The sequence below is a fragment of the Notothenia coriiceps genome, unplaced genomic scaffold (genome assembly GCF_000735185.1).
Source record: "Notothenia coriiceps isolate Sejong01 unplaced genomic scaffold, NC01 NC01_scaffold00037244, whole genome shotgun sequence".
NCBI classification, from domain to species: Eukaryota; Metazoa; Chordata; class Actinopteri; order Perciformes; family Nototheniidae; genus Notothenia; species Notothenia coriiceps.
Window position 1 is genome coordinate 13185912 of NW_011369945.1, and position 24481 is coordinate 13210392.

Here is a 24481-nt window from a genome sequence, read left to right on the forward strand (position 1 = left end):
CCAATTGAAGACCTGCAAACGTTAGAGGGGATCGGTTAAAAAGACGTTACCTTGTTGAGGTAGGTGGGGGTGCTGGTGCTGTCTGCCCCATACACACTCCTCTCCATGTCTGCGTTGGGGGTCTTGGAGCGCCCCTGCCCCCCCACCCTTGATATTAGCCTCTCTGATGGACTGCACCCTAAAAACACACAGGCAGGGAAGGAGGTCAAAACAGGAACACTCATGATGTCTGTTCATTTAGTGGCAGCTTTTAAATAAACTCAACGCTATTTCTCTCCACGTTCTTAAATTAAGCTTTACATTATTTAGCCATTTCATATAATTATGGTCTGGCCCTTTATTAATGCAATATATCACACTTACTGAGTCAACTGTTCAAACACAAAATATTGTTTTTATGGTTGCCCCATTTCAGGTAATTAAATATGTGTTTTGCATTGATTTATAAACATTTTTCAGTAATTTATCTTTTCTTTAAGCTTTGGATTGTTGGCTAAAATTTAATTTAAAGTTCCAAAAGGCCTCCTCGGTTAGGGGTGCTAGGCAATACTTTTTAATTGACCCAAATCAGCCAGCCAACAACCTGTCTGCAGAAATACTCTGGTGCTACCATTTTCTTATTATATAAAAATGTAGGACATTTCAGTGTTAAAATACTACATACAAAAAAACTACTTAAAATGACAGCAGTATGAACATTACATTAGTATAGGGTTGTTGCTTTTTTTACATTTCTAAACCATTTTAAACATGGTTTTTAATACAATGCTCTTAGTACATTTATAGGATTGGCTCAAGTAAGGAATCTAACTTCACTATATACATACTGAATGTTAATTTGAATTTCTGTTTTGAGAATTACGAACCACTGACAAATATCTTCAGTATCAATTCATCTTTTCCCTTTTGTACTGATTCATTGATAATAATGAATTCAGAAATTCAAAAGGCTCAGGGTAGAGACTATACATTGCATGTTCTTTTCCCAAACAACCTGAAAGCCAGATATTCTCTATTAACAATGTAAAACATAATGAAAGCTAATGCTTATTCATTGGCTTATACAGTTACTTGTTTTGATGAACATTGAGAAATGTTCTGATCATTTCAATAATGACTAAAAGATTACTTTTAAGTTTCTGTTCTGTACAAACTTGTAGGGGTGTGTGTGTGTGTGTGTGTGTGTGTGTGTGTGTGTGTGTGTGTGTGTACCTGTCCTTCCAGCCTGCAGACTGGCTTGGTAAAGGGAGTCAAGCTCAGACAGCTCAGCCTCTTCGCGGTCACAGCGGTGATCACTCTGTTGCCCTGGGGCATGCTGGGAGCTGTAGTGCCCTGGAGAGGACTGGCAACTGTAGCTGTGTTGCTGGCTGGTGGTCTGCGGCCTGATGGGGACACAGCGGTCCGGGGGGGTGTCGTACGGAGTCACCACGGCGTCGGGACGGTCCAGACTCCAGGAGGACCAATGACGTGTGGCGCTGTCAGCCGCGGCTTCTTGCCCCGGCCAATGAGCCGCACCGGTGGGGGACTGAAGCTCGGGGGGCTGCCAGGGAGGTTTCCTTTGCTCGGAGTCTTCCAGAGGGGAAGATGGTGCAGGAGTATAGGACGGAGGAGGAGGACGTGAGTGTGTGTGTTCATGGTGTGTGGAGTGTGCAGTGTGTATGGTGTGTGTATCCCAGAGACGCAGAGGAAGCGAGGGCAGAGAGATAGCTAAGTGCTTCCCCAGGGGTCTGACACTCACCCCCCCTGCCTGCAGCAACTCGCACAGCCTCACCCCCGTCCCCACCCTCCCATCCTCGCCTTCCAACCCTCTCCTCCCCATGCATCCACACTCCTCCTCCTCTTCCTCTTCCTCCCCTCGGCTGGAAGGGGCGCAAGGGTGAGGGATGCTGAGGGTGAGCGCGGGTCGAGGGGGAGCGTGGCGATAGGGTGGAGGGGGCGGGCCCGGGCCCAGAGCAGCGTCCTGGTTGGGCGTTGCCTGGTCCTCTTCCTCCTCCTGATTGGGCGTCAGCAGTACTTGGACCGGGCCAGGCTGTCCACTGGAGGAGACAAGAGAGGGAGGGTGTCAGTCAGCATGCAGCACGAAAAAAGAAAACCCCAAAAAACAGAGCTGCTCTGACGTCAGGTGAGTTACTGCATAGAGGGAAGGTCACAACTGCACACCGGGATAAACAAGCAGAAAACACACACACACAAGCTTGCTTTCAAAAGGAACAAACAGCTAGGAACACACAATGATGCAGCCCTGTGCAAGCATCGCTTCGTCTGTGTATGGGTTCTCACTGCCATGCTGTTAATGACAGGTTGCTGCACATTCACCACACTGAACTCTCGGATCTGAACACATCCACCTCAAACAACTCAAGACTTTAATGTGATTATCAAAACAGCAATTTAGCTTCTGCTGCTCCGGTGCTGTATATCAACACTGAAAATAAATGTGGCTTCGACAATCTAGAGTAATTCAGTCTCGGGGGGACGCTATATTACTTTAATGATTTACATGCATTGATATGTGGAGGATATGATGTATGTTGAACATTAGAGGAGCCTCTCTGCAGAGACTCGGTGTGTGTGGGTGTGTGTGTGTGTGTGTGTGTGTGTGTGTGTGTGTGTGTGTGTGTGTGTGTGTGTGTGTGTGTGTGTGTGTGTGTGTGTGTGAACAGATAGTCGTTAAATTTGTATTTTTAAAGACAGCGTGCGCAAACCTGTCTGTGTCGACGTGAACGCTGGCCCCCATCCCCCACATTAACTCCCCCGTCTCTTTTCAGCCTTAGTAATTACCCAGCAGGCTTTGCAGCAGCGAGCTATAAATCAGAGGCGTGTGTTGATCAATAGAGGAGAGGAGGAAGGTAATAAAAGAGGCTGAGCGCTGAGCTTTACCTCCTCCTCTTTGCCTCCATCCTGCTGTTAACAGTTTGGATTGAACATTTATTCATTTTCATGCTGAGTTGAATTGAAACAGAGACTTAATCCGATGTTAACATGACTAAGTCAAAATCCACACATTGTAACACCCATGCGCAGTAATTAAGCTGTTTAAAGCGCAGCAGGAGGACTATATGTAATAATAATAAAGACGATTTTAAGTTTGAATTACCCTTTATGAGACACAATATCTGTAACTTGCTAACTCAGAAAAGTTTAACCTAAGATTCTAACATAAGAAAGAGTCTTGAAATGAAACTATGTCATTGTAAAATATTTGTTATTTTGTGTGTTTTCTTTACATAATTATTAGTTCATGTATATGAGGTGGCTGTGGCTCAGTAGTTAGAGTGCTGGACTTTGAATCAGGGGATAGCAAGTTCGAGTCCCACTGCAGTCAGCATGTCTTTGTGTCCCTGAGACACTTCACACCAAATTGCTCCTGTGGGGATTGTCCACAGTACTGAATCTATGTAAGTCGCTGTAAGTGTCTAATAAATGACATGTAATGTTGTAAACCATTTTTCTTTCATGCACTAGTGAATGTTGACCTTTCATAACCAGTCTTCATTCAGTTAGAAAGAAAACACTTGAATTAACATTTCAGTGTTCCTTTAGCTAATGTTGTCTATTTTAAAGTTTTTCCTATTTAAAAACAGTTAGCAATAAAAAACAATTGCTTTAGTATAAGTAATAGCTTGTATTGTCTCCCGTACAATTGTGACAATTGACCACCAAAACAAAAGTTGACATATTTTTCTTGTCTTAACAATGGTGTGAAACTTAAAGAAATCCACATGCTTGGACCCCGTTATACTTGCCTGCAATTCTAATAATTATCATTAAATGTTATTAATGATATATCTCAGCTGCGAGATGAGCAGCCTCACTCTTTTTAAATATTAAATGTGAAACTCTATGACAACTGAAGCTCACTTTCCCTTCGTCACACAGCAAAACTAACACATCAGGAGGAGAACAGAGTGACGGTAACACAAAAACAGCACAGGATCTGTGACTACAATGGCTCCGCAGCACACAGAACAGACACACAGAGACGGACTGCAGCTTTACAGTGAGTGCATAGAGGGACAGATCAGCGGCACACAGAGAGCGAGGGAAGCCTTGGCAGCGCACAGCTACAAAGAACAGCACAACAACAACGATGCAGGGAAGCATTGAAGCACGGAAAAGCCGAGAGCAACTCTGTCTCTCTTTTCATTCTCGATGGCAGCAACAGAGCCCAGCAAAGCAGGTTTTCACTGCACTGCATCAAACACACAGACACAAAAGAATACTGTATAAAGTCGAGTGTGTGTGACACACATACACACATACACACATACAGCAGGATGTGAGAGTGCAGTGCATCTGGGAATTTAGGGCAGCCAGAGCTGAGGACACACATATGAGGGTGTTTTTGGACAGCCAGCACCCAGAGGACCCCCACTGAGGAATCCTGAGGTGGGTTTGAGAACAGCTTGAGCTGAGGACACACACGAAGTGAGGGAGGGAGGGAGGGTGGGGAGGGAGGGAGGGGGTCTGATGTGGTTTTGAGACAGGCACCGCTGCGGACACATAAGGGTGGACAGTGATGGTACCTGCGAGGCCCCTGTGGGCGGGCGCTTCCTGTCTCCCGTTCCATTTCCTGTTCCTGCCTGCGTTTGATTGGGCCCCCAGTGCTCCTCATGCACGCAGCTACAGCCAATCCGCTATGAGCGTTAGCCTCATGCAGGGGTCTGAGCACAGCTGAGGATGTTAACAACAGAGCGGGAGATAAGAAGAAGAAAGATATAAGGACGGAGTGGCAGAGAAAGGAAAAAGAGTGGGCGAATGCAAAAGTAGAAGAAGAAACATCAAAGAAGAATACCAGAAGGAAAGAGTAAAAGATAAAGACAGAGACAAAATATGAGAATGACAGAACAGGTGAGACAAAAGGAGAAAATAGAAGCAGAGTAGAAGGAGTGGTTATGAGGGGGCCGGCATGCATTACGCTCCTCTAAGTCAAGGTTTGTATTTATACATGTATAGAGTTGCAAAGTAGGAGGATTCGTTTCTGTTGTAGTTGGAGAACTTGTTTATATAGGTTAATTTATACAAAGGTAAAGCCACTTTTCATTATATTTCGCATTGACAACAAACGCGCAGTAGGATCGGCTCAGATTTGCATGTTCTTTTTTTATAGCTATAGCTGCTGGGACTCATGGGTAACTAAGAATCTCACCATCAAACTGATGGGAAAAGACTATAAAGAATTCAAGCTGAAACACTTAAAACTCAAAATCCAAAACTTGTCTTATCTTTAAAACTAGATTAGGGCACTTTTATAAAATGAAATATAACATACTGTATAGTGTATGATAAATTAAAGTGTAATCAATAAGAATATAACATACCCAGGCTCAATGTAATTCACTTAGGTGTTTAACATCTCAAACTTGGTTTGGACTGATATGACCAGTAACCTTTGATAGCTAATGTAAACAAATGTAATACTAATAATCTACAGTATAACAAAGTTCCTGAGTTAGTTCTCTGAGTTTTTAAATTCTAAGAAGACTTTATAGTGAGGGGAAATCCTTCCACACCCAGCATCTCCTCCCGCTTTGCAACTCTATTGTAAATGCATCGATATGTAAACGTGGACTGTAGTTAATAAGTCAACAAAGTCAAGATTAGATAAGAGAGGAGCAACGTTGAGGCTACGTTCATGAAGCCGCAGAAACCAGACAGAGAAAAAAGGTTCACTCTTTTAAGACAAAGCTTTCTTTGGCGCCTAGCCTTGTGAACGCACCCTGAAAGGGGTTACTTGTAAAAAAAATATGTGTACAACAAGGAGGACAACAAAAGAGCAGCCATCCCATATCCCGGCTTGACTTTAAAGACTTTTGATTGATAGAGACAGAATAAAGGAAGGTTGGTGGCAGCTCTGTTGTTGTCGTTGGCTGTAACGTCCTCTAAAACACTGAGGCAGATTGTTTGGAGTCCGGATAAAACCATCAATAGGGATATGGGAAACCAGATTATTTACGTAATCGCACTGATAGTGATGCCATCTGTTCGCTAGCAAGTCGTCCTTTCACTTCATCAAGGTTGAGTGTACTCACAGGGGTGTGTGTGTGTCTGTATGAGGTTGTGTGTGTGTGTGTGTGTGTGTGTGTGTGTGTGTGTGTGTGTGTGTGTGTGTGTGTGTGTGTGTGTGTGTGTGTGTGTGTGTGTGTGTGTGTGTGTCAGGTACATGAGGCTGAACACACTGAAGCACACACAGTAGGACAGACAGGACAGAACATAATAATCCCTGATATAGTTTTAGCTAGGTGCTGAGCTGGAGGGTACAACCTGCACACCTGCCGTTCAGACAAGGCTCTCTTGCTCTCACACACATTCAGACCAATATGTTCTTCAAATAGTAACACAGGCATAGACAAATATGATTTGATATGATGCAAGGACCAAATATACATGAGCACACACACAAATAAGGACCACATCAAAATGACAGAGCATGTTGTTGAACTGTTGGTGTATTTAAATGTTTTTTCCTTTAAATTATTCAAGTCTAATCAGGCCCAAGACACGTCTCAAGTCCTGATTGTGACTAGTGAAATTAAGCACATCGCCCCTAAATATGGACTAGCCACAGACGGATTAAACAGGACGGAGAGTCTACAGTCTTTAAGCACAGTTGGCCCGAGCTAATTGTTAATGTTGGCTAAGCTGCAAACTCAGAGGCAAAAAAAGGAGGTACTGCGGGATGCCAAACTCTGCAGTTCATCGAATCAGAACTGGCTCCAACAGGAAGTTAATCCACAAGGATCTCCATATTACATGCCCAACGTTACAGCATGAATAAACATGTTTATAGCCTAAAAAAAACATATCAATTATATTAAGGCTTAGACGGGAGTTATTCTCTACCAACAACTCCTCAGAAACCAATGTGTGGCGTCACAGAGAATACATCCATATTATATACGGTCTATGGAGTCAACATGATATAATGCTGATGTTTAGGGTGTTAGCATGCTAATATGCTAATCAGCCTAAATTGACACAATTAGCTGTACTTTTTTGTAGTACTTTATAAAGATATATATATATCCCTAATGAGACGGCAATAGTCAGTATGACTCATCCTCATGGAACAATTCATGTCTGTAAAGATTTTCGTAGCAAGGTATCTGATAGCTGTTATTTTTTGGTCAGAGACAAATTGGTGCAGGAAAAGATGAGTGACGCTTCCAAAACACTTTATCCTACACTTCCTATAAAGCACCTCTAAATGTTTTTGTAAGACCCCTCCTGGTATATGCTTAAACTTCCAAAACTCCTTGCCCCCAGCTTGAATCCCAAAGCCAGAAATTAAATGACTCATCTGTAAATGAAATGGTAGCATCAGAAGCTGCTCTAAAACCACAGAAGACATTACAGTCACATTATTCCCTGCGACAAATACATCGAATTTGACATGTGTAATTGGTGGAGTGGCCCTTTAAGTGTTACCTGAGTCTCACGTTTACAGCTCTGAAGCACAATCTCACAACAACACACACACACACACACGAAGATGCACTGTGACACAAATATACTCAAACACACACATCCAACAAGAAAAACACAACCCACAATCTTCCTGTGAAATGAGAAACAGAAGCTCCTTTCCCTAGAGATTTGAGTTTGGACTGTGATTGAGATTTTGAATGGGAATCAGCCTGAAAAACGTTCCCACTCAGTGATGGTCAGTGAACATAGGAGTGCAGCTAGAGCTCAGCTGGAACTGTCAGACACAAACACATACGCACACGCAACAAACACACACACACGGGCAACAAAATCCCTCATGGATGACACGCAAAAAACAAATATATACAGTACTAAGAGTATCCTAACTGAAGTAATAGACAAATGAAAAATAACGACGGAGTGAGACAGATGGAGAGACAGACGAACAGATGGGAATGAGGACAAAGAGGAGACAGAGCACACAAGTCACTGCGACTGCTAAACGGGACAACAGGTGATAATGTGACCTTAGAGCTGCAGCGGGCAGAATTGTAACATAAAACACACCATGTTGTCACACCAAGGATCGGCACACCGCCTCACATCCCTCTCATTAAAAAGGTCATAAACGTACCCTTTGGTTTTGTTTTTGTCCAAAGTAAAACATTTAGATTGAAATTGTGTAATAAGTTAGTGATCTTTTTTACTATCGGGGGTATACAACACTACAAAGTTGCCCTGTGCAGCTTTAAATGCAGTTGTCTTATTCATAAAGGGCCAGTTCACACAAATGTACAGAAAATCAATATAATCTCTCTTACTAATTCTGGTTTCTCGTCATGCAGACAGTCTCCAGCAAATAAATAGTATCTTTAAACTGTTGTAAGTTTGAGCGAATATGTTTCAGGTAAGTTGTGTGAACTGACCTCTTTCAGTCTCCTTAAAACCTTCTAACCTCTCCTGCACCCTCACTCCCTCTCCTTTTGTCTCTCTCTTCACCCCCCCTTCCTTTGCCATACCCTGGTGTTGGAGCTGGTCCAGGTCCATGAATTTGCTGGGTTTGGGGTTGAATCCCATGGCCTTCTCTCGCTCCGCCTCCCTTCGCTTCAGCTGCTCCTGTTGGCGGGCTCTCCTCGCCACCTCCTCCTGCAGCTCGTCCAGCTCACTGCGCCCTCGGCCGCCTGAACAAAAAGGAAAACATGTCAAATGCTGCACTTACAGTAGATAAATGCAAACACATGCAGGAGCACACACCTGTGTTGGTGCCGCCGCCCCAGCTGGGTGAGGGCAGCTCCTGCAGGATGGCACCGCTGCTCTTTGACTTTGGCACCGAACGCCAAGAAGGTCCTGACATCAGTACCCGTTTCTGTTGCCCCACCTCCCTGACATGATGAAAGGAAAAGAAAACAAGAAAAATAAGAGACAAGGAAGAAGAAGGAAGAAATGTTGAGGGAGGATCATACGTCTCTTGACGAATTTGTCCAATGATTGATTTGTTGTTCTGGCCACTATTGTAGGACAATTTTTTGTTGTTAATGTCCCATTCGTATTTCTCGCTGATAAAATGAGATTGAACGGGACAGAGAAACCAGGAGAGGGAAAGAAAATGAGCGAAGGAGACAGAAAGGAAGAGACAGTAATTGATATTTGTGTACCTATCGGGGCTGCTGCTGTTTCTTTCACTGCTCTCGTAGCCACTCTCCATCCTCTGGATCAGACGCGGTTGGTGTTCCACCCCTCTCAGAGGCGGAGGGGGAGGAGGACCCATTGTCCGCCCGCCGCCCAGAGACCTGGGCTGTCCGACCAGCCCAAACCCTGCCTCATACTCCCCAACCTCCCTCCCTTCAGCCTCCTGCAGTCCTGGCGGTGTGGGGGGAGCAGGGCCTGCCAAGGGAAAGACGCTGTGCGGCTCCGGAGGCCGAGAGGGACCAGGCAGGGTGTTGTAGCCCAGAGAGGGGCCTCTCGGTCGGGTGAAGATGCTATCGATGTTCAGGGCCTCTCTCCTGGGCCTCCAGGTCGGCCTGTAGCGGCCTCCAGAAGAACTACAGGCAAGGGGAGAAGATGTTACATGGGAAAGTTAAGTCATGATTCTTCTTGCCAAAATAATCGAGATTTAGGATATATTCTAGATAATAATACAAACATTACCTTATGTGTTCCTAAGAAACAACCATTTGTGTTGAATCACAGATAAGGATATCAAGAATTACAAGGTATCCCTGCATTAATAAAGATTCAATTTAAAAAAGCAGAAGAAAGCAGAGTCTGTTTTTTGTCATACATGATACTTCCTGTATTTTAAAATCACTACCAAGATTTTGTATCACTTGTGAGTGTGCTTTATCTCAAACCACAATACAATGCTAAACCGTACCATATCTAGATTGTATATTACATGACTCTAGGAGTGGAAAGAATACTATGATATCCCACCAAAATACAAGTTCCTCGACTTTTGAAAACTACTCAAAAAGTGCAAATGTATCTCTCAGTGAAATAAGAAGGTAGAAAACAAATTATAGAGGGTATAGAGAGTTCAGTCAGTCCACCCACGCAGAGCTTAAACATTTAATGCAAAAACAATACCGAAGTAACAAATCCTTTTTATACTTCAAAGCGCTTTTTGTGTTTAAAGTACTTTAACTTAAGTATGGTCTTAAATGCAGGACTTTAACATACATTACATTGTTTTACCACTGATTATTATAATAAGTGACTGATTATAGAAAGGATTCTACAGGGAAATAAAAAAACGTTTGTCCACTTATTATTTGATACGGTGAGTTTGTTATTGTGTCACATGACGTTGATACCAGAAGACGAAATAGCAACAGTGACAGAGATTTTGTGTTGTCAGAGCTTGGTGTGTTGGAGTACAAAAAGCATAGTTCAGTGTTTTCTTAAAGATGTTCAGTGTCATGGCTGAAGCTTAAGCTGATTCTGACAATACAAGACAAGATTTCTGAACTTCTCTGTTTTGCGAATGCCCTCTGCAGCGTACTCGCTCAATACTGGACCAACTGCAAACATTGTTATCCCCATTCGTTACTTAGACATAGAATCATGGGGAAATATGTGCCAGGTTGGAAAATACTGAAGTCCCCCAATAATAAGGAGGATTTGAATACTTTTATCATCTCATATTAACTGCATAGTGTACTGAATTTAGCATACCTTAATAGTGAGACGATGATATTATGAGAACATTTAAAAATACAACTTTACACAGTTTTAATGTGAATTCAAGATGGTCTTACTGTAAGTGAGATGTGTTTGTGTGCGTCAGCAGTGCAGTACCTGGACTTGCTCTCACTGCTGGTGCTTTCATCCTCCCAGTGGGGGCCCCCAACCCCGCCCTCACAGCCCCCGACTCCTGACGAAGAGGAGGAGGACAGGGGACGAGACGAGGATGAGGAGGAGGTGAGTGGCCGGCGGGAGGAGAGGAGGAAGACGGCCGTCTCCTTGTACTCCTGCAGAGGAGGAGAGGAAGGGCGGGGAGGACCCTCCACTGCTGACTCTGAACGTGGGAGAAGAAAGGCAGAAAAAGTCAATCCAATAACTTTTGTATTCATCCCACAGGGGGGCAATTATGTAGGCAACAGTGCTAGTAAATATGAGAATAACCAGTATGGAGGTGCATAACCTAAAGAGACTGCAGTGGAGAAGCACACAGCACTTCATTACCACTAATTGCTCTTACTTGTACCTCAAACAAGTACCGCAGTTGAGTACTTTCTCCCTGAAAACACTGCAGTCCCTTGTGTGTTTGCAGTTGTTCGGCGCTGCCAACAATGCTAACAATGTTTTCTAGTTGAACTTGTATATGTAACTTTACAACTGGATTTGAAATGCAGTTTTACCTCCAGCGTCGGCACCGTGCTGCGGTGTGCCGATGTCGTAATTACACACCACCGTGGTCTGGGACTCGCTGGAGAGGTGGCTTCCCGTGGACTGGTGGAGGGATCGGCTGCGGGTGGCGCGGTGACTCGAGCTGTCAGTGGAAGAGTCAGTACGAGTGTCGCTGGATATAGACGGCTCCCGACCTGAGATAGAAAAAAAGATTTTAAGAAAAAAAAGAGGGATTACCTTTTCGTTAATCCTGTATCTCCATATGTTTACAGTGAAAGGGCAGGGGAAATAAGTTCCAGCTCTGCAGTAGAAAAGCAGAAGTTGCATTAAAGGGTTGAAGGTCAGGGCTTTAAATCTGTAACCTCACATGCCCCCCCGCGTGGATGATAAACACTGAGTAATCTGATCTGTAGCAGAGTGTGTCGTCTTTGCTGTACCAGAGTCTTCGCTGTCGTAACCGGCCTTGCTGCTGCAGTGCTGGAGCTCCAGCTGTGGATTGGAGCTGGTACAGGGGTTGGAGCTCTCCTGCAGTATCACCGGCGTCCCACGGGGGTCAGCGTAGAGCAGCAGCAGGGGCTGATAGTGGCCTTTGATACAGCGAGACACCACGTCCTTCCACTTAGGGCCGATCTGGAGGTGCAGCAGGGCATCACACACACACACACACACGCACACACACACACACACACACATACACACACACACGCATAAACATACATATGAACCCACACACAAGCATACATAAAGAAAATCTATCTGTATTAGGATATAACATTACGCATATTCCACCAAAACCAGAAGGTCAAACACACACTGTGCTGCTCTGTGTCCTTATTGATATCATATTATCACAGCTTTCCATTAGCTCAATAACCTAATATGCCAAAGTGTACACTGAGACTGATAAAAGGGTCAAGGACACTTTATATCACACTTTGACACAAACAAACCCGGCTTTCCTCAATACAGTATATCATTTCCCAGCCCTATAGAAGATAAATCATGAAGTACTGCACCATAAGACCAGTTCTAGCACACAAACCTGCGGCAAGAATAAAACAAAGGGCGGGATTAAACATTTAAACACATAATCAATGTGCGCGCCGCCCCGCTGACCATGCAGCAGTGGAACTAACACACAGCGTAGTTCTTGTCATCGCAGCTGCACTCGCAGGCACAACTGGAGATGCAGCAGATACTGTAGCAGCACCCCCTTCCCTGTGTTGCAGCATGCAGCCTCCAAACTGTGTCTCACCTCTTTGACTTGGGCGTCGTCGAAGTACATCCACTTGCGTATCTTGGTCTGGAAGAAAAAGGTGGAGTAGTGCTTGCCGTAGTAGCACACCATGCCCACCAAGTAGAGCTCCGCCTGGCGAGCCCTCTCCTCTGTCACACGGTAGAACAACTACAGAGAGAGAGAGAGGGAGAGAGGGGAGGAGACAGGGAGGGAGGGAGGGATGCAGGGAAGAGAGGTGTGCAGCAGGGGGGGGGAGATAATGTTAATAAAAGCACATTTTTGCTCACCTGGTTCATCTGTTGTATACAGTTATACTTCACTTTCCTCTCATTGTATACTGTACATACTGCACAGTGATACACATGTATACTGCAGTTAAATGCAGAAATGATGGACATTAATACTACTGCTTTGCACATCTTACGTAGGCAGTACAATGGGATAAAAGTTAGGGGTTTAAGACCATGACCTTCTGTATCCTTCTATTTTATTGTGTTCTGTTTTGCCCTTTATTCACATGCTGCTGCAAAAGCATATCCTTACTCACTGATCTAGGAATGCAACCAACAACTACTCTAATGATGGATCACCTTATTAAATCAATTCTTCCTCATAAGTTTACACACAATTTCCATAGATAAAAGTAACTTCCATTCCATTTTCAAAAAGGTATTCTCTGATTTTTGTTGTTGTATTAGTTGATTAGTATCATTAGGAAACTGCACTTTAGAGTGACAGAAATAGTATTTTTTCAACAAGCACTTGTTTAGCATACTGCAAGCAGAAGACCTGAGTAAACGTATCTGTTTTGTTATCCCAGGTAAAGTCATTAGGACAATATCCAACAATGTTCAACCACATTGCCTTTCTTCCTCATATCTTGCAGCCATACACTACTTACAATCTAAAAACTCATGGACATTCAATATACAACCAAACAAAAATCCTCATATTTTAGAAGTTGGATGCAGCACGTGCTCAGCATTTCCGCTTGATAAATGACCTAATGTTACCTATTTATTGTAAAAGATGAATCGTTTCAGGACTACAACAATCTAATAGAGGAGTGATAGAACATGAAAGTGTACCGGGGAAGCTGAGAAGAGAGAAATCTGAGGACAGACAAAGAGAGAAAGTGAAAGCAGTGGAAGAGGATGAGGGATTCAGGAGGCAGATGGGTTCACTTCCGCTGATTTGAACGCGCAGACAAAAGCAGAGAATGCGATAGATTGTGCCTCCGATTTGTATTTGACAACTAGCTTCATCTCGCAACCGCGGGATGATAACGAGGGGAAGCGGCGGCGGGCGGAGAGGGAAGATAGAAGATAGAGGGAAGAACTTGACTCATTGTAACACATAGTCATATTCACTGATCCATTATTCATGAGTATCGCTTCAGAATGCGTCTGGAGATGTTACAGGGGCATTAAAATGCATCAACATTACTCAGTCATGACACAGAGTATCAGGGGTCTCGTGTGTGTGTGTGTGTGTGTGTGTGTGTGTGTGTGTGTGTGTGTGTGTGTGTGTGTGTGTGTGTGTAAGCAGAAGCTCTAACAGAATAATGGAAGTCAGGTGTTCCATTGTGTGGCGTGTGTTATAATTTCTCATTTCAGTGTGAGCTGCGACGGGATTGGTCGAGTTTCCTGGCCTCTGACGCATGCACATGGTTGTATTCTGTATTTATGATTGCCATTAAGTGTGTATTTGAGTGTTGAGCACATTTACACAACTGTTTTTTTCTAGTAGCATATGTGTGTCCTTGAAAGTGTTTATATCTCGATGCTGGACCACGAGTGTGTGTTTCAACATGCCTCTGGGTATTTGCACCTCTGATGTGGGGGTTAATTTTCTGGTTTTGTTTATTTAGAGAGGAAATATAATATTAATCATACTTTTTCCTGCGTGTGAAAATACATCAGGGTTTCTGGAGTTCCAACTAACCCAAAAACTATGAAATTAAATATTTGTTCTAGCCTGCCTGCGTCATCAAGCCAACAGATTGATATCCACTTCCTATGTCACTATATGACGTACATGCCTGTAAAAGTATGTCAAGTGTTAAGCTCTCTCCATAGGGGGAGAGTTCAGCTGTGTGCCAACGGAGGACTGTTGTTAAGCGTGGATCAGCATTTATTTGAATATTCAACAATTTACTGTATAAACAAATATTGGCACTTCTGTTTAGCCGAAGTGCTGAAATAAAAAATGTATACCATGAAAAAGACAAAATTCTGTGTTCAAGTGATTAAAGGAGCCGTCTTAAGGTCCTGTCATTTATTTTTTTATAGAAAACCCTGCCTATGTTGCACATTTTTAATATAGAAGACCAATTTCTTTTTGTCTTCCCTTTCATGACTGGCAGGAAGAAAAAAGGAATTATCCATTCATGAAATGGGAGCAAAGCCACATCAGATTTCATTGCCACTCGTCACGATTCAAGCACTTAAACTTAACATATCACGTAGCCTGCGGTACTCGACTTCCCACGCAGAAAATATGTAATAAGTAAGCCTAAAGCCTAGGGGAAAAAAGGATTGTAATCTGGTTTAAGAAGCTAAAATATTTTTAAGGGTAGTCAATTTGCAGACTGGCCCATGTTATTTGAATGTGATGTCCATGGGAATTAAGACGGAAACGTAACTATAGCGTTTGCAGCAAAAAACTACTTTTAAGTGCTGTGCGGACTGAGGCTGGGAAAAGGAGTCTTTTTTATTATGGTCCTTGGTCTTGGAATGACTTTCAATCACGCCTCAATCTGACGGCACTTGTCTCAATAGCATGTTTTAAATTGAAGTTGTCTGAAGTCCTTACAACCAGCTGCTCTTGCAGTAATAAGTAGTGCACCTTTCTTAATGTCCTAATGTGCACAAAGTAGTGACTGCTTTTTCGTCTTTTGTTTTCTTAGTTATGTTCTCTGTATTTTATATATTTGTGTTATGTGTTATGTGTAACGTTGCTGCCTTCTTGGCCAGGTCAGCATTGAAAATGAGATTGTATCTCAATGCTTTTATCTGGTTAAATAAAAAAATAAAAAAGTTGTGGTCTGAAGGTCCACATTTGACTTGCTGTTGAAAATCTCATGAACCAAAATGATCAAATATTAAAAAAAGAGGGTACAATCTGATCCTTAGAGAACATTGTTTTTTTTCTTTTTTAATTGCAGTAAAATATTCTCAGAAGTCTTGTGGACCAAACTCAACCTAAATATATAAGTATGAGTAAAATCTGATACACAGAAGCACCTGGACTCTAATCATTTCTGCTTGGTCATCCCATAACACAGATTTTGAAGAATTATAAATATATATATATTCTTTTAATAAATTGATAACCATTGGTGAGTTTTTATATAGTTTTTTTGATGGATTTTTCTAATTAAAAAAGGATAACATATCTGAAATATTTTCACTTGACAAATGTTACCAAAAAACAAGGACGGTTATGTTATTGTATGTCAACAAAATATCTATTAGGAGAGCAGAGGATAAATAAAAAATGTGGTAGAATATTTTATTTTGGAGTGGTATTTATTTATATGTATGTCAGTGTTCGGGTGTACGTGCTAGGCTGCTCTCAGAGACATGTGTAACATACTGTATGCTAATGCATTTTATTGACCGTATTATGTGTGTGTGTGCGTGTGTGTGTGTGTGTGTGTGTGTGTGTGTGTGTGTGTGTGTGTGTGTGTGTGTGTGTGTGTGTGTGTGTGTGTGTGTGTGTGTATGTGTGGTCCCCTCACATCTCCCAGACGCAGGCAGGTTCCCAGGCTGTGTATGACGTCCTCCGCCAGGTCAGAGTGGTCCGAGTCCCACACCAGGCCGATGGACACGATCTCTGGAGAGTTCATCAGCACCCGGCGGATACGCAGCACCTCCCCACAGTTACTCTGGGAGGGGGAGAGGGAGAGAGGGAGAGAGAAGAGGGGCGTGTGATCAAACTGGTTTATTCATCCTGTGTTAGAGTGACAGTGGTCGCTAAAACCATCCCTTTGTTTGGCAGAGATGCATGCAGATACACACACACGAATAAACTGAGAAGGAGGTTGAGAGATAAAGGAATGTAAGAGAGGAAAGCGTCGCTGTGCTGAGTTGTATTTGTCCCTTGAGCCTTCTGTTGAGTTCAGCACCGTGTGTTCTGAATCCTTCCTTTGAGTCATGACCCACCGCAGAGCTGGTGCGCACACACACACACACACACACACACACACACACACACACACACACACACACACACACACACACACACACAGTGCTGGCAGAGTGTACTCGGAAACAGCCGGAGAACACCCTGGCAACCACACACTTTGCCAAACACAACAGTCTCACACACACACACACAGAGCTCTGCCTTTGTGGGCGGCATGCTGTGTTGCGCTGGCACCGAGATGGCAGGAAGGTATTTTGCCAGGGTCTGCTTCTAAATTCAGCCAAAACAGCAGAGCACCGAGACACAGGCTATCCGCTAGCTGAGGACACGCAGCCTCAGTGAGCTCTCACTGCTGGGAAAAGCCGCTGACAATATCACTCATCATCACATGATAGTACAAACAGATCTGCTCTGCTTCAACAACGCTGATCAGTGTGGTCTCAGCTCTGAGGGTTATATGCAAAGATTACTTTCCTTTTTTTGCCGTGGCCATGCAGGCCTTTCCAGGAGAGAGTGAGTTATATAACAGTGCTGCTGGTCAAAGGATGCTGTAGGTTTGCAGAATGCTGATCGTGGCATTCTTCACAGCAGAATATAACAAGTTTAGGGAAATGTTTCTGCTTATGATTCCTCACGACTCCATACAGCCCTGACATAAAGAGACAATCTCGCTTTATCAATGAAGATGCTGAGGAGGCAGATTGGTGAAAATTGATCCACCACACATCTACACTGAGGCGGTATGAAAACATACTGTATGCACTTATTGTTTGGCTCTGGAAGATCAACAACATGGCTATATGGCAACAGTATAGCCATATTATCTAAATCTATTCGTTTAAAGCACAAATCAAAGGGGCCCAATTACGCTTTATGGGGTTTTCCCTTTCCTGTAGTTTGTTGAAATGGTCTGCAAAGGCTAAAATCCCAAAGTTCCCTGCGGAGGGAGTTTCTCTCCCACACTTTTTCTTAACTTTTACTTCCATACTTTAACTTTGAAGGAACATTTCAAAAACAATTCCAAATGTGTTTGGATTGTAAACCTATTTATATATCCTACCTATGAAATGCTAAACCCTTATTGGTTTCTGATTTTATGTGAAACCACTGAAAAAATAAACACCCTGCCTTTTTTAAAGCAGTTCAAAGAAAACTGAAAAATACAAAAAAGCAGAAATCTTTCATGTGAACAATGTTCTAATTTAGGAATAAAAGTAATTAGAGTTAGAAAAGGATTGGAAACAAATGATGGCATGCTTTTTGATAAAAATATTTACCATTTTAAATGTATCTACTTTATAAAGTGGTAAACAAAATCTTCCACTACAGCATCTATATATCGAATAGAATAAACACATATGAGCTTACTTTAAATAACTGTAAAATGAAACTCTAGAACTTCACTCGAGAGTCTTGGGTCAACTCTTTAGCACAAAGCAAACATCCTCCCACTCTACAGTATCTCCCAGCAGCCTCGCTCCCATCCAAATACCCTCACTGTGTTTGAGCAAGGCCCAATGTGGTATTAACAAAAGATCAGCGCTGCAAGTGGTGGAAGATAAACAAAGGTGAGACTCCCTCAGGACTGTGGCTCGTCGTGAACGATCTAACGGAGTGTTGGTGGAGCTGCTGCTCTGTGAAGGGGCCCGGCTGAAGAGGCTCTTTGTGGGGACACTTTGGCAGAGAGCGGGGCCGAGCTGGATGCTTTCAGCCGCAGCCCCTTCCCATGTGGCAGCACAACACAACCAGGCAGAACAAAGGCATCCTACACCTCTGTCTCTCTCTCTCTCCAGAACAGCAGCCAATGTATCTAAAGCTCGTCGTTTTTGTTTAGCCGATTTTGACTCAAAAATGCTCACATTCTTCAGGACGAGTATTTTTAGCGCGATTGTTTCCAGCACAATTACATTTTCTTTTGATATCATTGTGCAAGACAATGCTGATCATAAACTGTGAAGGAGGGCGATGAAGAGAACTCAGAAAAAGCTACAGTAATAGAAAGTGGAAAGAAAAAGGAAAAGAAAATGAGCTGCTGATCAACACAGAACAACTAAGAAAAACAACAAAACTACCAACGGTTACACTGCAAATTATATTTAAAAATGGGATTCCATCACCCTTCTATTTTCTGGGGGGGAGGGGGGACCTTCTTTCTAAATTAGAAAGAAGACATTTTCTGATATATTTAAAGCAGTTTATATTTTGTACACTGTTGTTTTTAAGTGTGTGTGTGTGTGTGTGTGTGTGTGTGTGTGTGTGTGTGTGTGTGTGTGTGTGTGTGTGTGTGTGTGTGTGTGTGTGTGTGTGTGTGTGTGTGTGTGTGTGTGTGTGTGTGTGTGTGTGCTCTCACAGGACAGTTGCGCAGGTCTCCCATGTTGCTGGCGTTGCGGAGCAGCTCTCCGAACATGTCCGGTGTAGCTTTCTCTCTGCACTCCAGCATCCTCACCGCCTGGTTGCTGCAGAACGGAACAAACACACACAGCATTCTTTAAAACTCGATCGTTCTTTTTTTCTCCGTTTCGATACCGTGCAGTAATTTGCAGGCAATTGTTTCATTTCCTTTGGTGTCCCTGGCTGAATATCTGTTGAAAATCTATTAATCCTACAGTGTGTTGTTCATTTGGCTTTGCATATTGCTTAGGCAACTATTCCCACACATGTACTCTGAGTCAGTCCCGCAGGCTTTCTCTCATCTGCTTTAATAAAAGGAAATAAAGGGAAGGGAAAAGAATAAAAGGAAATCTAAATTATACAATCATTAAGGCTGTGAAAAAGATTGATTTTGAGCAAGTTTCATAATATTGTGTGACAGATTATGATCTTTGACCTTCCTAAAGCGGTCTTGCTAAAAGAAGATTGCCTCACGAGGAGCAATAACAGAACAGCAACATTAAATTGTATTAAAGTTCATCTACAGCTTGCATAATTTCTTGAAAAAAAGCTTTTTTCAAAACTGTTTTTGAGACAATCTCCTTCAGCCAGGCTTAATGATACTTTAACACTGAGCTGCATTTATCCCTTTTAAGTACGATTGTCCTCTCAAGGACAAACTCAAACAACATTATGATAATCCGTGAATACAAAATGGACCTGTGCGCGCCTGCAGCTCCGTACCATGCATGCACGGGATTATGTGTGCTATGAATCAGCATTGTTTTCTTCTGGTGAAGTATTCCTTTAAGAATAACGATTTTTAAAAACCATCCAAATCTCTCCTCCTCCCCCCTCCTCCCCTCCTCTTACCCCTTCCATTAGCCCGAAATGAACTCAACCTCTCCTACAGTATGCTCTCTCTCTCTCTCTCTCTCTCTCTCACTCCATTTTAACCCCTAGCTTGACCTCTCGTCTTCAGATGTACAGGAAGATGCGAGGCTGAGAACGCAGTTTAAAAACAAAACACCACACTTGTCCTCTTGTTTACTCATATCTGAATTGGGCATGGAACTGAATTTTGTTTGTCTTTCGGTTGCCCTCTGATTATCTTACTCATGTTGACTTTTGCATATTTGGCAATCATGACTGTAAACAACAGGCTCCACTAAAGGGTAAAAATAGCTTGGCAGTGCTAACAGGCACAAACAGAGAGCGGCGGCACCGCTGTGCCCTGCCACTGCCTCCACACAGCGTGTTTATTTGTACTTTCACCCCCCATTCATGCCTCTATTTCCTCTGCCGTGTTCAATTTCCAAAAGGGATATGGAGTAATATATCCTCTTATTTCCCTCTCGTTCGCAGCCTTTTCGATCCACTGTTACACTTATAGATTTATGTCGCCCCCTGGGTCTACTGAATCAAACAGATGATTGATTACTTCCCCTGTTCCTTCTTTCATTGACTCGCGTGTGCACGTTTTTGCAGCTCTTAGAATGCTTCTCCTGGGTGAGGATTTACCATCAAGACATATTATGCAAAAGCTTACCTGCTTTTGCCAATGCATGAAAATTGATGTGTGTGTCTTTGTGCATAATGTGTGTGTGCATGTGTGCGCTCACAGTTCAGTGTTCAGCAGGGACCCGTGCAGGGGAGAAGAGAACACGCTGTACCTTCCTTTACTGCCACCCAGCCTCAGCTAGCTGCCAGATTTACTGCAGTGTGTGTGTGTGTGTGTGTGTGTGTGTGTGTGTGTGTGTGTGTGTGTGTGTGTGTGTGTGTGTGTGTGTGTGTGTGTGTGTGTGGTCTTACCAGAGGGATGTAGTGGAGATGTAATGAACCATCTGAATGAAGGGCAAGGGGTCCGATGTGGCTCCACAGCTGTTACACACACACTGCAAACACAAACACACCGTCAGATTCAGAGCGGGACATCCTGTTCTTCAGAAATGTTTCTGAATATTTGATGAAAGTCCCAAAAGTGAAACATGTACCAACTCATATAAGTAGTGCTGGGCAGGAAGGGGAAAATCAAATGATAGGATAGAATGTTACGATTATACAATATCTTGGACAAAATACCAGACATTGATGTTGTCATACATTTAAGGCGGACTTTTAGTGCTTTCACAAAATATTTACTTATGTACATCAGTAATGTAGATAGATGGACAGCTATTACAGTACGGTAAGCTCAGATAAATTACATCATTTTACTGTAATGAAGCTTTTAAAAGCAAGAGACAACACTTTCACACTATATCAAAATCCAAAATCTAAGACAGTATCTAGTCTCATATCACGATATTGTGTCTATTTATGCCCCATCTCTTTGTTAAAGTGACTGAACTATTTCCCACCTGTTCGAACAGAGTCATGGCAAACTTCTGGTGTGGTATACAGTGTTTGGCTGTGCAGATGTCCTCTCTGCTCTCTGCACTGATGTGGAAGTGGATACGCATCAGGAGATTCTCCTAAGACACACACAAAGAAAAAGAAACATCAATTAACATGTGGGTGTTGTTTGGTTAGTTGGCATATTTGCTTGATTATGTTGTATACATATGTACCGAGTGTGTGTGCGTGGTTGTGTGTGTGTGTGTGTGTGTGTGTGTGTGGGTTTGATCGTTCCTCTCTGTTGGTGCTCCTGTTAATCTGACCGTGGGAGCAGCATCTATATTTCATAAGAAGCCTACGGATTCCCTGACTGAACACATTTACTACCAATCGATCAGAGAGCGCCAACCGTGCACACACATACACACACACACACACACACACACACACACACACACACACACACACACACACACACACACACACACACACACACACACACACACACACACACTCTCTCACACCACACACACACACACACACACACACACACACACACACACACACACACACACTCACACATCACAGCACACACACACACACACACACACACACACACACACACAAGTGGAGTTCCTTAAGCAGGAAGAAAAGGTTGGAGGGAAGCAGCATGGAGGTCTGTGATTTTTATTGCGAGCTGAAAGCTGAGATTTGTATTGCTTAAGAAAGCGACTATACTTGATCATGATTTCACCTTTAAATAATATGATAATGGTTTGTTGCAGTCCCTTAAATACACTATGAAGAATCATTCCCATCTTGTTTTCTTCACCTTATTATTCCCTCCATCTAAATTGGTTTTGAAGCAAAGAGCTGAAACATAATCCATAGCTCATTCAGCACACTGAAAACATGAGATTGTAGTCTTGCTCACCCACATAAGCCTTTAAGGTAACCTTGTGTGTGTGGTGTGTGTGTGTGTGTGTGTGTGTGTGTGTGTGTTGTGTGGTGTGTGTGTGTGTGTGTGATGTGGTGGTGTGTGTGTGGGGGGGGGGGGGGGGGGGGGGGGGGGGGGGGGGGGGGGGGGCGGGTGTGTGTGGTGTGTGTGTGTGTGTGTGATGTGGTGTGTGTGTTGTGGTGTGTGTGTGTGGTGTGGTGTGTGTGTGTGTGTGTGTGTGTGTGTGTGCAATGTTTCAGACTCACAAAGCACTCCGGCAGCGTCGTCCATGATGCCGCAGCTGAAAGCTTGTTCGTAATTTTTTTTTTTGGGTCTTGGAAGTCTTGGCCAGAGCGCCCGCAGTGCATCTGTAATGGAAGTACACGCTTCATGCTGAACTGAACTGAGCAAAGATACCTGAAATACATCACACAACACACCACACACACATAATATCAGAAACCCATGTACATCTTTATTTCCCTGCTGCAGAGATACAATTGCATAAATGCATTTCCAGGAATACATTGTTGAGTTAAACGTACAGTGGGTGTGTAAATGCACACATGAATATTTACTTCTCTCATACTGCCAAAGTCTCTCTGAAATACATTTTAAATTGAAGTGCTGTTCTCTCAACTGACTCCATACAACAGATCCTAGTTTGATCAACTTGTCAGGGCACAACCAAACCCCGACGGAATTCCAACCACGCCACAGCTGGGCCTCGATATCAAGACCGTATCAATAATAGATGGTGTTGTAGAGCGCTTTTCCTCCGACCTAAAACAGTTTTCGAAGCGCTTTGCAGCATAAAAAGATAGAAACGAAGCAAATCTGCAGGGGCTGGCAGAAAGCTAGGCCCTGAAGTGGTTTTGGGGCAGAGCCTCAACAGATCCGAGAAAAATAGTAGCAGCCAGTCTGTGTTTCCTGCTCTGCCTAATACTGCTGCTTCAGTGTTGGCATTTGTAGGACAAGCGATATTACGATTATCGCTGCCAAGGATGTTCTTTTTATCCTTTTTTGTTTTTCCTGTATAGTTAATCAAAAAACCACATAACGCGTATGTGTTAGTTCATCAACGAAGGACCTTTTAACCGCACTAATTGGTGGTTGGAGTGGCCCTAAAATCCACCATGTGCATCATGTTTTAACCATTTCACATTGAAGCTCCTGCTTCCATGTGAACTCCATTATAATGGAGTCATGTCAGGTAACACCATCTCTAGTGTTGATAATACAATGGCTTCATCTACTCATACACCTTCACCCCCACTATGTTTTCTAATGCACTCAATCAACAGTCGTAAAACATTTATCGATGTGACTTTCTAAGTAAGTGCTTTATTGATGCTTTTTATTGTTAAAGAAGGTTAACTGATAGAGCTTTGAAATTACATTATGCGTACTTGTACACACCCAAACAATCAACCTGTAGTAAGGACCTCACAGTAAGCTTAATGGTGCCATGGGTCAAGTGAAGTAAAGTACATATTGAGGATTGTACAGTTCATTTACAGATGATAATGCCATGTTTCATTGAGGAGTAAAAGTGTAATACAGTTTCATGCATTAAAAATAATCCATGGTGGAGACAGAGGCGATGTTTATGTACGCAAGACGCATTAGAAAAAAAAAAAGAAAAAAAAAAAAAAAAAAAAAAAAAAAAAAAACATAGTATCTCTTAAATCACATACATTCCTCATAATGCATTATAAAATGTGGAGCTTTATAGAAAGTGTTGGCACATATGTCCTACTGGAAATGGTTGTCAGAGCTGAGAATGTTTTCGGGTTTTCTGTAAGTTTCTCAGATTTTGTCATTTTGAATAAATTCTGAGAGGTAAACTATCCACAAAAAAGACATGGGAGTGCTCACTGTGGCTTTAAAGGGGTTAAAGACAGACAAACCATGACAACATGCGGAATAACTGTCCTAAACCCTCAAAAATCGAGAAGCGACCTTTTTTTGGAAATGTGTTTACTGAATGTATACAATTACATTTGGAACATCACTATTAAAACAGTGTATTAGTAGACATGACTTTCATATTTATAAAAGCCTTGGTATTTTAAATGCATTGTTACATTTTTTTGGCACAAATTCATCCTTATATCAAAGAGTATTAATGTTTCCTTCACAGGATTTTAGAATTTTATAACTAAACAGCAAGA

At 42.8% G+C, this 24481-nt stretch overlaps 1 protein-coding gene across 5 annotated transcripts in view; it reads right to left on the reverse strand.

Moving 5' to 3' along the window:
- Positions 1-24481, reverse strand: part of usp54b (ubiquitin specific peptidase 54b) — a 96992-nt gene that overhangs the window by 4256 nt on the left and 68255 nt on the right. For all 5 annotated transcript variants that reach the window (XR_800465.1, XM_010793602.1, XM_010793603.1 and 2 more), the window contains 14 exons: positions 21394-21507; positions 20846-20928; positions 19014-19119; positions 16257-16403; positions 12533-12682; positions 11715-11907; positions 11289-11471; positions 10726-10945; positions 9084-9470; positions 8683-8810; positions 8448-8609; positions 4527-4674; positions 1213-2036; positions 51-178 (listed from right to left, as the gene is read on the reverse strand). Coding sequence is in view for 4 of the 5 variants with exons in the window: in XM_010793602.1 (XP_010791904.1) it covers positions 51-178; positions 1213-2036; positions 4527-4674; positions 8448-8609; positions 8683-8810; positions 9084-9470; positions 10726-10945; positions 11289-11471; positions 11715-11907; positions 12533-12682; positions 16257-16403; positions 19014-19119; positions 20846-20928; positions 21394-21507 (2973 nt within the window). In the remaining variant the exon portion in view is untranslated. The remainder of the gene's footprint in view (positions 1-50; positions 179-1212; positions 2037-4526; positions 4675-8447; positions 8610-8682; positions 8811-9083; positions 9471-10725; positions 10946-11288; positions 11472-11714; positions 11908-12532; positions 12683-16256; positions 16404-19013; positions 19120-20845; positions 20929-21393; positions 21508-24481) is intronic.